Source organism: Geotrypetes seraphini, chromosome 5 (assembly GCF_902459505.1).
Source record: "Geotrypetes seraphini chromosome 5, aGeoSer1.1, whole genome shotgun sequence".
NCBI lineage: Eukaryota > Metazoa > Chordata > Amphibia > Gymnophiona > Dermophiidae > Geotrypetes > Geotrypetes seraphini.
In genome coordinates this window covers 264,468,589-264,480,971 of record NC_047088.1, presented here as the reverse complement: position 1 = coordinate 264,480,971, position 12,383 = coordinate 264,468,589, and the positions used below count along the sequence as shown (strand labels likewise).

The window sequence follows — 12,383 nt, the reverse complement described above, 5'->3', positions numbered from 1 at the left end:
GGTCCCGGAGGGGCCCCTTCAGGTAGTCAAAGCCATGGCAATACTCTATCCGATGGATGCTGAATTTAACCAGCTCTTTGGTCCACCAAAAGTGGATTCCCTTGTGACACAGGTTACCAAGCGTACCTCCCTTCCCAGTGAAGGAGGTGTGGTTTTAAAGGATGCCCAGGACCGCAGGCTGGATTTTGTTCATAAGAGAATCGTCAGAGGCATGGCCTCAGGTTTAAAAGCAGCTGCACTGGTGTCTTTTGTTGCCCAGGCTTGCCACTCCAAATTGCACTGTGATCCAGAGGCAATAGCCAGGAGGGATCACTTTCTAATGTCTGAAGTAGATTATATAGCTGATGCTCTGTATGATCTGTTCAGAGTCATGAGCAAAATGTCTGCTTATTCCATTTTTGCCCACAGGCTGCTATGGATCAGACAGTGGGTGGGGGATTCCTCTTCCAAGGTGACCTTGAGTAAATTACCCTTTAAATGACAGTTACTCTTTGGGAAAGGTCTGGATGATCTTATGGCCAATATGCAGGATTGCAAGTTGAAGTCTTTATTAGATTGCAGACCTCGAACACCTAGGGGGTTGGGGTGCAGTAATCTTTGGATTTCCAAGTGATAACGCCAGTTCTTGGGAGGGCCTTCAGGCTAGAGATGGTTTCAAAGCTCTGGGCAAAGATTCAGAGGGGCCAGGTGCTCCCCATCTTCAAGATCATGCTCTGCAACAACTCCCAAGAAGCAGTTATGAGACCATACTGTTAGCTGAGCCTCCGCACATTGGAGGGAGGTTATCGGCCTATTGGGGAGCATAGGAGGAGATCACTTCAGATTGCAGGGTGCTGGACATTATAAAGGAGAGGTTCAAGCTCCAATTCTTTTGTCTCCTCCCGGTCCTTTTTCTGGACTCTCTGGCTGGGAAACCAGAAAAAGTAGTCTATTGGATTTGGAAGCCATAGAGCCCTTACTAGAGAAAGACTTGGAGTACTGTGTTCAGTTTTGGAGACCGTATCTGGCGAAAGACATAAGAAGACTTGAGGCGGTCCAGAGGAGGGCGACGAAAATGATAGGAGGCTTGCGCCAGAAGATGTATGAGGAGAGACTGGAAGCCCTGAATATGTATACCCTAGAGGAAAGGAGAGACAGGGGAGATATGATTCAGACGTTCAAATACTTGAAGGGTATTAACGTAGAACAAAATCTTTTCCAGAGAAAGGAAAATGGTAAAACCAGAGGACATAATTTGAGGTTGAGGGGTGGTAGATTCAGGGGCAAGGTTAGGAAATTCTACTTTACGGAGAGGGTAGTGGATGCCTTGAATGCGGTCCCGAGAGAGGTGGTGGAGAGTAAAACTGTGACTGAGTTCAAAGAAGCGTAGGATGAACACAGAAGATTTAGAATCAGAAAATAATATTAAATATTGAACTAGGCCAGTTACTGGGCAGACTTGTACGGTCTGTGTCTGTATATGGCCGTTTGGTGGAGGATGGGCAGGGGAGGGCTTCAATGGCTGGGAGGGTGTAGATGGGCTGGAGTAAGTCTTAACAGAGATTTTGGCAGTTGGAACCCAAGCACAGTGCAGGGTAAAGCTTTGGATTCTTGCCCAGAAATAGCTAAGAAGAAAAAATTAAAAAAAAAAAAAAAAATTTAAATTGAATCAGGTTGGGCAGACTGGATGGACCATTCGGGTCTTTATCTGCCGTCATCTACTATGTTACTATGTTACTTGGGCTCTGGCAGATACTTGATATACTTTATAGTGCCCAAGAGAAGCTCAGAAGACTGGAGACTAATTCTAGACCTCAAGGTGGTAAATGCAGCCTTTAAGACACCCCATTTCCAAATGGGAACAGTGAAGTCAGTAATTGCTTTAATCGTGCCTGGGGAATTTCTCTCCTCACTCGATTTGACAGAGGCTTATCTGCACATTCCCATTTTCCCAAAGCACAGGAAGTTCTTGCAATTCCATGTGCTGGAGCATCACTTCCAGTTTGCAGCCTTACCCCTCAGCCTGGCCATGGTGCCATGGACCTTCATCAAGGTAGTAATTGCAGCACACCTGCATATATAAGTACATCCGTATCTGAACGATTGACTAATAAGAGTCCAGTCTGAATCTGAAGGCAGACCAGGTGTTCAAACAGTGATTCAACTGTTGCAGAAACTGGGCTGGGTGGTCAACTTTCTGAAAACCCACCTGACAGATTTCGAAATATCCTGGAGTGTGGTTTGACTCAAGGGAGAACAAGGTGTTCCTGCCAGAAGTCCTGGCATTATTTACAGGTGCTGAGATCAATGGTGGCGACTATAGATGTGGTTCCTTGCGTCTGCTCCAGGATGTGCTCCTCTCCTGCTGGTGACTGCAGAGAGATGTGTTCCAGCAGTGGAAGCACTTTGCCGTCTTGCCTGGTGGTTGGAACCTCAGTCTCTAACCAGAGGAGTTCCCCTTCACATCTCCAAACAAGTGATCCTGACGATGGGTGTGCATGGCGAAGGGTGTCCAGTGCAGGGTCAGTGGTCCCCTTCTCAGACTAGGTGGTCGATCAACCACTTGGAACTTTGAGCTATCCACATGGCGCTTCAGGGGTTTGGGAGTGCGCTGCAGAACAACATGGTACAAGTTTAAAACCCTGGCTGACATGTGATAGGCATCTATCTTTTATTAGGTGTCAGTTACAGAACCTGGCCCTAAGTGTATCAACCCCGTTGACTGGAATTGTTCCCCGTCCCATCCCAGTGAGTTTTCCTGCTGTCCCTTCCCCATTCCTGTAAGTTCAGCCTTAACCGCATGAACCTCAAACACTGATGATTGTGCAGATGAGGACGGAGTTTGCAGGAATGGGGCAGGAACAAGAAAAGAAGTCGCTGGGACGGGGACACCTGACATAATGATGGGCCTGCAAAAGGAACAGTCCGGCTGGACTTTTCTGGATTCCATTTTAGATTATGGCTGTGTGTAGCTAATTATACATTAAGAGGATTTATCCCTCTTAATACCACAAATATCAGAAGTGCTGCTTATTTTACAGATAAGATGGTTTGAACTGAATTAGTTTGGATTTATATATATAGGGATTTATTAATTGGTTTTATGATCAGATTATTTATGGTACAGACTAGCTCTATCATGCTGAAGCAGCTCAGTATTTCTGAGAGTGTAATGCCATGAACTGTGTCAAGCCTCCCAGTGTCATTCAGGAGAGAGATATATTGTGCTGTTTGGGCTTTTTTGTCTACCATTCTAGGAAGTATCATTCTCGAAACAATAGTTTGACCCCTGAGGAAGGCAATAAGGTGCCAAAACACAGGCTGTGTTGAGTCTGATGTCCCAAATGAAAAATCTCTTTCATCCCAACTTTTTGTTTTTTAATATTATTTATTCATTTTAGAAAACTTATAATAAGTGTAACAGCATATATAACATTTTCAATTCAGATACAACACTTAATATTCTGTTAAAATCCATAACAGAATTTATCTCCCTCCCTCCCCCCTAATCAAAAACAGTCTTTAAATCCAAATAAAAAAACAACCACAGGATTCTCTAATGAACAATTTATTTGGGTCCAGATTGATTTCCAAAAAGGTCAAGATAAGGGGACAAAAGTATATTAAATGATCTAGAGTCCCTGCTTCCAGATTACAATGTCAGCATCTATTAGACTTGGAGCTATTTAACTTCTGTAATCTAACTGGGGTCCAAAATGCTCTATGTAAAAAGAAAAAACAAGTTTGTCTCATAGATGCAGAAATGTGATGCTTAATCTCAATGCTCCAAATGTCTCTGAGGCCAGTTTTAGGTTTTTTATTTACAAATCCGTTTATCTATTTATACCACTGTGCGGCCTGGTGTCCCAAGAAGTCCACCTGAAAGCATAAGAATTCTAAACTATATTGCATCTTAAGAATCTTCCATTCAGGGAATCCTGCTTCAGTTGCAACCATTTAAAACTTTGTGATTTGTTAAGACCATATTTATGTTGCAACTGTGAAAAGTCAAACAGTTTACCATTTGAAATTACAATGTCAATGAGAACAAAGAGCCAAATTTCATTGATTATGACAACATATCATACATAATTGGAAAAATTGGAGCAGACTGAATTACAGTTTTTGGTGGAACTCGTTGTGTCACATCTATAAGATGGAGAGAATAATAGCTATACAAAAAGGGAATTATAAAAAATTTAAAGAGATTTGGAGGCCATTGACAAATTATTGGAATGAATAGATACCATTTATCCATTATAAGTACAATACAAGTGAAGGGGTGGGAGGGGGGAATTCTGAATTTTATTAAAGGTTTGGATTAGTAGAAAAGATATAGGATATATTGATTGCATATGTTGGGAGGGAAGGGGTAAAATTTTATGTATTAATGTTAAATATGATGTATTTAATTTCAATTGTCAATTTATTGATACACTTGTTGTAAGATGTAAAAATGAATAAAGATTTATACCTTACTTTAATAATCAGACCAAAATACCCTTCCCCCACCCCCCACCTTGGACATTCTTACTTAAGGGAAAAAATAATATTCAATCATTACCATATTTTGTTAATGGCCCCCAAATATCTTGGCTATTGTCCTTTCCATTTTATATATATGACATAAAGAGTTCCAGCAAAAACTGTAATTCAGCCTCTTCCAGGTTTTCCAATTCTTTTGGATTCAGAGGAAAGAGATGCAGACTAGGTTTGAGATGTCCTGACTTTGTCCTTGGAATGACTGTGTTTCAGGAGCTCCAGTTCAGGCACAACTGACAGAAGTGGGTCCAGCTCCCAGAATGCACACCTGGCCAAAGTGACCAGTCACCGGGAAAGCTTGAAGGGCCAACGCACCTCGACTCCTTTGTAGTTCTGACTCCGAAATTCTTCAAATTTACCTTGTGCTATTCTGCAGCCAAGCAAACACTCCCCCGACCTGCAGGTGAACGGAGACACAATAGCAGGCCACAGGCCCGGCTTGAGGTCCTGGGATCGGGCAGCAGAAGCAACTCTTTCCCAGTCCCATTCCTCTGTATCTCAGAGGGTTCTGCAGAACTTGGAAAGGCGTGATTCCCTGCACCTTGCATCCCTGTCCTCCAAATTTGAATTGTAATGCTTCTCTATTTTATACACTGTGATTGAATCTGTGATCGATTCCTTTGTAGTCCTGTTTTCTTTAATTGTCAGCCTGGAAGTAGCTGAGATATGCCGGATTGACCTGGTGTTAATCGATTGAAGAGGTGGGGACATTTGAGTAGGGGCAGAAGAGGGAGATTTGGGACATGGGGATTAGAGAATGACACGGGGAATAAATTTGTCCCCGTCCCCACGAGCTCGACTCCGTCACTGTCCAGTCCCTGCAAGCTCGGTCCCTGTCCCGTCCCCTTGAGTTTGGTCCCCGCAAACCATCTCATCTCATCCACACAAGCCTCAAATAGTTTTATACCGAACTTATTTTCTTAAAGTATAAAAAGAAACAATATTCTGTACAATTGTCATTTTGTAAATCAAAGTTCTGGCTGTTGAACTAGAGAAAGAGATGTTCAGTTGGCAGCGCTTTGTTTATAAATGTTTATCAACACAACTAATGTACTACTTTATACTAAAGCAAAAAAGAAAAGAAATAGAATTTTTTTTTTCTACCTTTGTTAATGGTACCCTCTCTAAAACATCAGAGGTGACCAGTGGAGTGCCGCAGGGCTCGGTCCTGGGTCCACTCCTTTTCAACATATTCATAGGGGATCTGACTCAAGGGCTTCAAGGTAAAATAACACTATTCGCCGATGACGCCAAACTATGTAATATAGTAAGTGAATGCAGTTTACAGAATTATATGGCGCAGGACCTGCTTACATTGGAAAGTTGGTCCTCAACCTGGCAGCTAGGCTTCAATGCTAAGAAATGTAAGGTCATGCACCTCGGAAGCGGAAATCCATGCCTGGTTTCTGCTTTCCTCAACTTCTTCTCATTCAATTCATACCATCCATTGTCTGCCTTCTCTCTCCCTTCCATTTCTCCCTCCACCTCCACCCTCCATTGGTCTGGTACCCATCTTCTTCCCTCCCTCTGGTAACTCTCTCCCATTTCTCTTCAGCATCTTCTCCCCACTTTCTCTTGCCCATTTCCTTTCAGTATCTTCTCCCTTCTCTCTCTTCCCCGTTTCCCTCCAGTGTCTTCTCCCTACTCTCTCTTGCCCATTTCCCTTCAGCATCATCTTCCCACTCTCCACTCCTCTTCCCGATTTACCTTCAGCGTCTTCTCCTCTCACTCTTGGTCATTTCCCTTCAGTTTATTTTTCCCACTCCCCACTTCTCTTCCCCATTTCCCTTCATCGTCTTCAGCCTCCTCTCTCTTCCCCATTTCCCTTCAGTGTCTGTTCCTGTCACCCCCCCCCCTTTCTTTCCACTTCCCTTCAGTGCGTGCAGTCCAATCAGCCCCCCTCCCTCCCTCCCGATCACCAGAGATCCTCTCTCTATCCCAATCGCCGAAGTCTCTGATTCATCTGAGGGAATCTCCCTCCCTTTCTTCCCCTCTCTCACCTTACCGTGGTGATTTTGTGGGTTTTTATTCATCTTCCAGCTGCCTGAGCCGGCTTTCATCACAAGAAGGCTTTCATCAAGTCGCGTGGAGCTACTGAAATTGCTCCTCTGATGCAACTTGCTGTTTCCGGTTGTGTCAGAGGAGAAGTTTTGGCAGCCACACGTGACTTGATGAAAGCCTTCTTGTGATGAAAGCCAGCTCGGGCAGCTGGAAAATGAAAAAAGCCACACAATCGCCATGGTAAGGGATGGAAAGGAAGGGGAAGGGAGGGAGAGAGGGAGATGCCAGATCTTGCGCGTTCCCGACCTTAACTGTGGAGACTTTTACAGTTCCATGGGGCAGTGAATGGCCTTGTTCCTGTACCCGTGGTGATGACGACTTTTTCTCCCACCGTTTTGGCAGGTTACTCACAGGTAACAGCCATCATGTCATTCTCTAATGGGGATATCATTGCCTTGGGAGGTCACACAGAAATGAGATGTGAGGAAACAAAGGTGACAGATCTGGGGAGGATAGTGAGTTTATTAGTGCCATTCGGAAAGAAAAGAAACTTCCACTCCACTGCAAATGTTCATGACATAAAGGGTTGACTAGTAAAAGGACTGAACACGAACCTATTTTGGCAATGATGCCTATATCAGGAGTTTTATGTAGTGAGTTTGTATTGTTCTAAAACGTCTACACAAAGACAGTCAGCTGATAGCACTTCATGCAAGCAAAACATGCTTATTCTCTATCTGAGGATGATGATGATACCACATAGCAAGGACTAAGGGGAGTGGTGTCAGGAAGATTTTGGCAGGGGGGATCCCCCCCTGGTTTGCGATGGCAGGAGGGCACAGATCTTGTTCTAGAGGTCGTCGGGGGGTGCAGATCTACTTTTATTTTATTTGGCCTAGAGATTACGAGTGTTGCACACACAGGGGAAAAAACTGGCAGACCTGTCAGCTTTTTCGGGTCGGTCTTAGTCATCTGATTATGGCATGCCAGAATCGGAGAATGTACGACCGCATGAAAACCCACTCAGTCAGCCATTTTGAACATTGGGGCGGCAAATTCTGTGGGTCAACTGGTTTAGCAAGCATCGGTACACAATCGGACAGTTTTGGTGCATTATTTTAGACCTAAGTGACTTGTCCAAGGTCACAAGGAGCAGTGTGGAATTGAACCCACAACTTCAAGGTGTTGAGGCTGTAGCTTTAGCCATTGTGCCACATTCTCCCCAAAATGTTGCTTTCATACAGAGGAAGGAAAACTACATATATTAAATTATAGAAGTGCTTTCTCTATTATCTACAGCATACCAAGTGCATTAGAAAGGGCTCAAAGCTTTTATCTCATTTAACCCAATAACTTTGGGGGTCGATTTTCAAAGCACTGTAAGTAGTGCAGAACTAAAAACCAGCTACATTGGGGACATTCCAGGAGTGGGGTTGGCAGTCGGGATAGTCAGCACTCACCCAGCCAGCTTCACCATATAAAGAGGACCACAAAAAAGTCGGTCCTATCTTTATGCTCTAATCCAGTGTTTCTCAACTTGCTCCTGGAGTCCCCGCATGCCACTCATGTTTTCAGAATATCCCCAATGAATCTGCATAAAATTGATTTGCATACATTACCTCCATTATATGCAAATGTCCTTCATGCATATTCATTGGGGATATCCTGAAAACCTCACACACAAATACAAAGTATGGGAAATCATATCACAACAAATAATAATATATAAAAATGATAAGAACATAAAACAGCCTCACTGGGTCAGACCGTTCTCACGCTATTCCCAAGGTGGACCCTAGTATCCTGTAATTGTGATTCAGGTTATTCTTCCCAATGTGCATCACTTTGCATTTGTCCACATTAAATTTCATCTGCCACTTGGAAGCCCAGTCTTCCAATTTCCTAAGGTCCGCCTACAATTTTTCACAATCTGCATGCGTTTTATCAACTTTGAACAGTTTAGTGTCATCTGCAAATTAATCACCTCACTCGACGTTTCAATTTCTAGATCATTTATAAATAAATTAAATAGCACCGGTCCCAGTACAGATCCCTGTGGCACTCCACTGTTTACTCTCCTCCATTGAGAAAAATGACCATTTAACCCTACCCTCTGTTTTTTATCCAATAACCAATTCCTAATCCACAATTGAACTTTGCCACCTATCCCATGACATTTTAATTTTCTCAGGAGGCTCTCGTCAGCAACTTTATCAAAAGCCTTCTGAAAATCTAGATACACTATATCAACCGGCTCACCTTTATCCACATGTTTATTCACACATTCAAAGAAGTCAAACAAATTGGTGAGGCAAGATCTCCCTGAACTCCATCTTATTAAATCATGTTTGTCTACATGTTCCACAATTTTATTTTTTATAATTGTTTCTACCATTTCACCCAGCACTGAAGTAAGGCTTACTGGTCTGTAATTTGCCGGATCTTCCCTGGATCCCTTTTTAAAAATCGGTGTAACATTGGATGAAGTGCTCATAACTCAATTCTGCAAAAGAATCAATCAGGGACCAACACCACATGTCACTGTCCCTTTGAATAGATCTAATTTAACTTTGAAAAGCAATTAATTGGAGCAAAAGCAGTTATCTGGAAATATGTTCTCATTTGTTTCTCCAATTCCTTTATATATGCTGCATTATGAAGATCCAAACGGCTCAGCAGGAGAAATATTAGTGCCATTTGAACATACTCCCCAAATCCTGACTGGCAAGGGGGAGGGGGGGGACTCCAGGACCAACTTGAGACACAGTGTTGTAATCCATAGCCAGTTAAATGTTTAGCATGAAAAATTCATGGCCTATCTATGAATTTCTGGGTTTAAGACCAGCAGCAGTCAGCAAAACACTGGTTGATGCCAATGTATAAAAGACTAGAATACCGCTATTTATTCAGATTCCTGCTGTGTCCGATTAGAGGGACTCCTTACAAAATTACCCTCCAAATGGGACTCAGTTGAATAAACTGCCACTTCACAGCAGACATTCTACCGCCATCACTCTTTGGCGTTCACCATCTCCAAGGAAAAGCAATCTGTATGCCGAAGAGTCTTTGGAAAACACCAGTGGAAGACAGTTACACCTGCTCTCAAGCATGAACTGTAACATTGACTTCCATAGAAGAGGCTTTACAATGCAAGCCATAAATTGGAAAATAGCAGGAACTATCTGCATAAGAATAGCCTTAGTGGGTCAGTCCAATGGTCCATCAAGCCCAATAGCCCATTCTCACGGTGGCCAATCCAGGTCCCTAGTACCTGGCAAAAAACCCAAGGAGTAGCAACATTCCATGCAGAATCTCAAAGAATAGCAAAATTCCGGAATCCCAGAGAATAACAAGATTCTAGAATCCCAAAGAGTAGCAACATTCCATGCAGAATCTCAAAGAATAGCAAGATTCCAGAATCCCAGAGTAACAAGATTCTAGAACCCCAAAGAGTAGCAACATTTCATACGAATCTCAAAGAATAGCAAGATTCCCCAAACCCAGAGAGTAACAAGATTCTAGAATCCCAAAGAGTAGCAACATCCCATGCAGAATCTCAAAGAATAGCAAGATTCCAGAATCCCTAGAGAGTAACAAGATTCTAGAATCCCAAAGAGTAGCAACATTCCATGCAGAATCTCAAAGAATAGCAAGATTCCAGAATCCCAGAGTAACAAGATTCTAGAACCCCAAAGAGTAGCAACATTTCATACGAATCTCAAAGAATAGCAAGATTCCCCAAACCCAGAGAGTAACAAGATTCTAGAATCCCAAAGAGTAGCAACATCCCATGCAGAATCTCAAAGAATAGCAAGATTCCAGAATCCCTAGAGAGTAACAAGATTCTAGAATCCCAAAGAGTAGCAACATTCCATACAGAATCTCAAAGATAAGCAAGATTCCGGAATCCCAGAGAGTAACAAAATTCTAGAATCCCAAAGAGTAGCAACATTCCATACAGAATCTCAAAGATAAGCAAGATTCCGGAATCCCAGAGAGTAACAAGATTCTAGAACCCCAAAGAGTAGCAACATCCCATTCAGAATCTCAAAGAATAGCAAGATTCCAGAATCCCTAGAGAGTAACAAGATTCTAGAATCCCAAAGAGTAGCAACATTCCATGCAGAATCTCAAAGAATAGCAAGATTCCAGAATCCCAAAGAGTAGCAACATTCCATACAGAATCTTAAAGATAAGCAAGATTCCAGAATCCCAGAGAGTAATAAGATTCTAGAATCCCAAAGAGTAGCAACATCCCATGCAGAATCTCAAAGAATAGCAAGATTCCAGAATCCCTAGAGAGTAACAAGATTCTAGAATCCCAAAGAGTAGCAACATTCCATACAGAATCTCAAAGATAAGCAAGATTCCAGAATCCCAGAGAGTAACAAGATTCTAGAATCCAAAAGAGTAGCAACATTCCATGCAGAATCTCAAAGAATAGCAAGATTCTAGAATCCCAGAGTAACAAGATTCTAGAACCCCAAAGAGTAGCAACATTCCATACAGAATCTCAAAGAGTAGTAAGATTCCGGAATCCCAGAGAGTAACAAGATTCTAGAATCCCAAAGAGTAGCAACATCCCATGCAGAATCTCAAAGAATAGCAAGATTCCAGAATCCCTAGAGAGTAACAAGATTCTAGAATCCCAAAGAGTAGCAACATCCCATGCAGAAGCTCAAAGAATAGCAAGATTCCAGAATCCCTAGAGAGTAATAAGATTCTAGAATCCCAAAGAATAGCAAAATTCCATACAGAATCTCAAAGATAAGCAAGATTCCGGAATCCCAGAGTAACAAAATTCTAGAATCCCAAAGAGTAGCAACATTCCATACAGAATCTCAAAGATAAGCAAGATTCCAGAATCCCAGAGAGTAACAAGATTCTAGAACCCCAAAGAGTAGCAACATTCCATGCAGAATCTCAAATAATAGCAAGATTCCAGAATCCCTAGAGAGTAACAAGATTCTAGAATCCCAAAGGTAACAACATTTCATGCAGAATCTCAAAGAATAGCAAGATTCTAGAATCCCAAAGAGTAGCAAAATCCCAGAATCCCTAGAGAGTAACAAGATTCTAGAATCCCAAAGAGTAGCAACATCCCATTCAGAATCTCAAAGAATAGCAAGATTCCAGAATCCCTAGAGAGTAACAAGATTCTAGAATCCCAAAGAGTAGCAACATTCCATGCAGAATCTCAAAGAATAGCAAGATTCCAGAATCCCAAAGAGTAGCAACATTCCATACAGAATCTCAAAGATAAGCAAGATTCCAGAATCCCAGAGAGTAATAAGATTCTAAAATCCCAAAGAGTAGCAACATCCCATGCAGAATCTCAAAGAATAGCAAGATTCCAGAATCCCTAGAGAGTAACAAGATTCTAGAATCCCAAAGAGTAGCAACATTCCATACAGAATCTCAAAGATAAGCAAGATTCCAGAATCCCAGAGAGTAACAAGATTCTAGAATCCCAAAGAGTAGCAACATTCCATGTAGATCTCAAAGAATAGCAAGATTCCGGAATCCCAGAGAGTAACAAGATTCTAGAATCCCAAAGAGTAGCAACATCCCATGCAGAATCTCAAAGAATAGCAAGATTCCAGAATCCCTAGAGAGTAACAAGATTCTAGAATCCCAAAGACTAGCAACATTCCATACAGAATCTCAAAGATAAGCAAGATTCCAGAATCCCAGAGAGTAACAAGATTCTAGAATCCCAAAGAGTAGCAACATTCCATGCAGATCTCAAAGATAAGCAAGATTCCGGAATCCCAGAGTAACAAAATTCTAGAATCCCAAAGAGTAGCAACATTCCATACAGAATCTCAAAGATAAGCAAGATTCCAGAATCCCAGAGAGTA

At 42.2% G+C, this 12,383-nt stretch overlaps 1 protein-coding gene across 3 annotated transcripts in view; it reads left to right on the top strand.

The window, feature by feature from the left end:
* CFAP65 (cilia and flagella associated protein 65) overlaps positions 1-5,137 on the top strand; it is a 351,728-nt gene extending 346,591 nt beyond the window's left edge. For all 3 annotated transcript variants that reach the window (XM_033945108.1, XM_033945107.1, XM_033945109.1), the window contains one exon: positions 4,735-5,137. In XM_033945108.1, coding sequence (XP_033800999.1) covers positions 4,735-4,852 — 118 coding nt within the window. In that variant the 3' untranslated portion in view covers positions 4,853-5,137. The remainder of the gene's footprint in view (positions 1-4,734) is intronic.
* Positions 5,138-12,383: the final 7,246 nt, after the last annotated feature.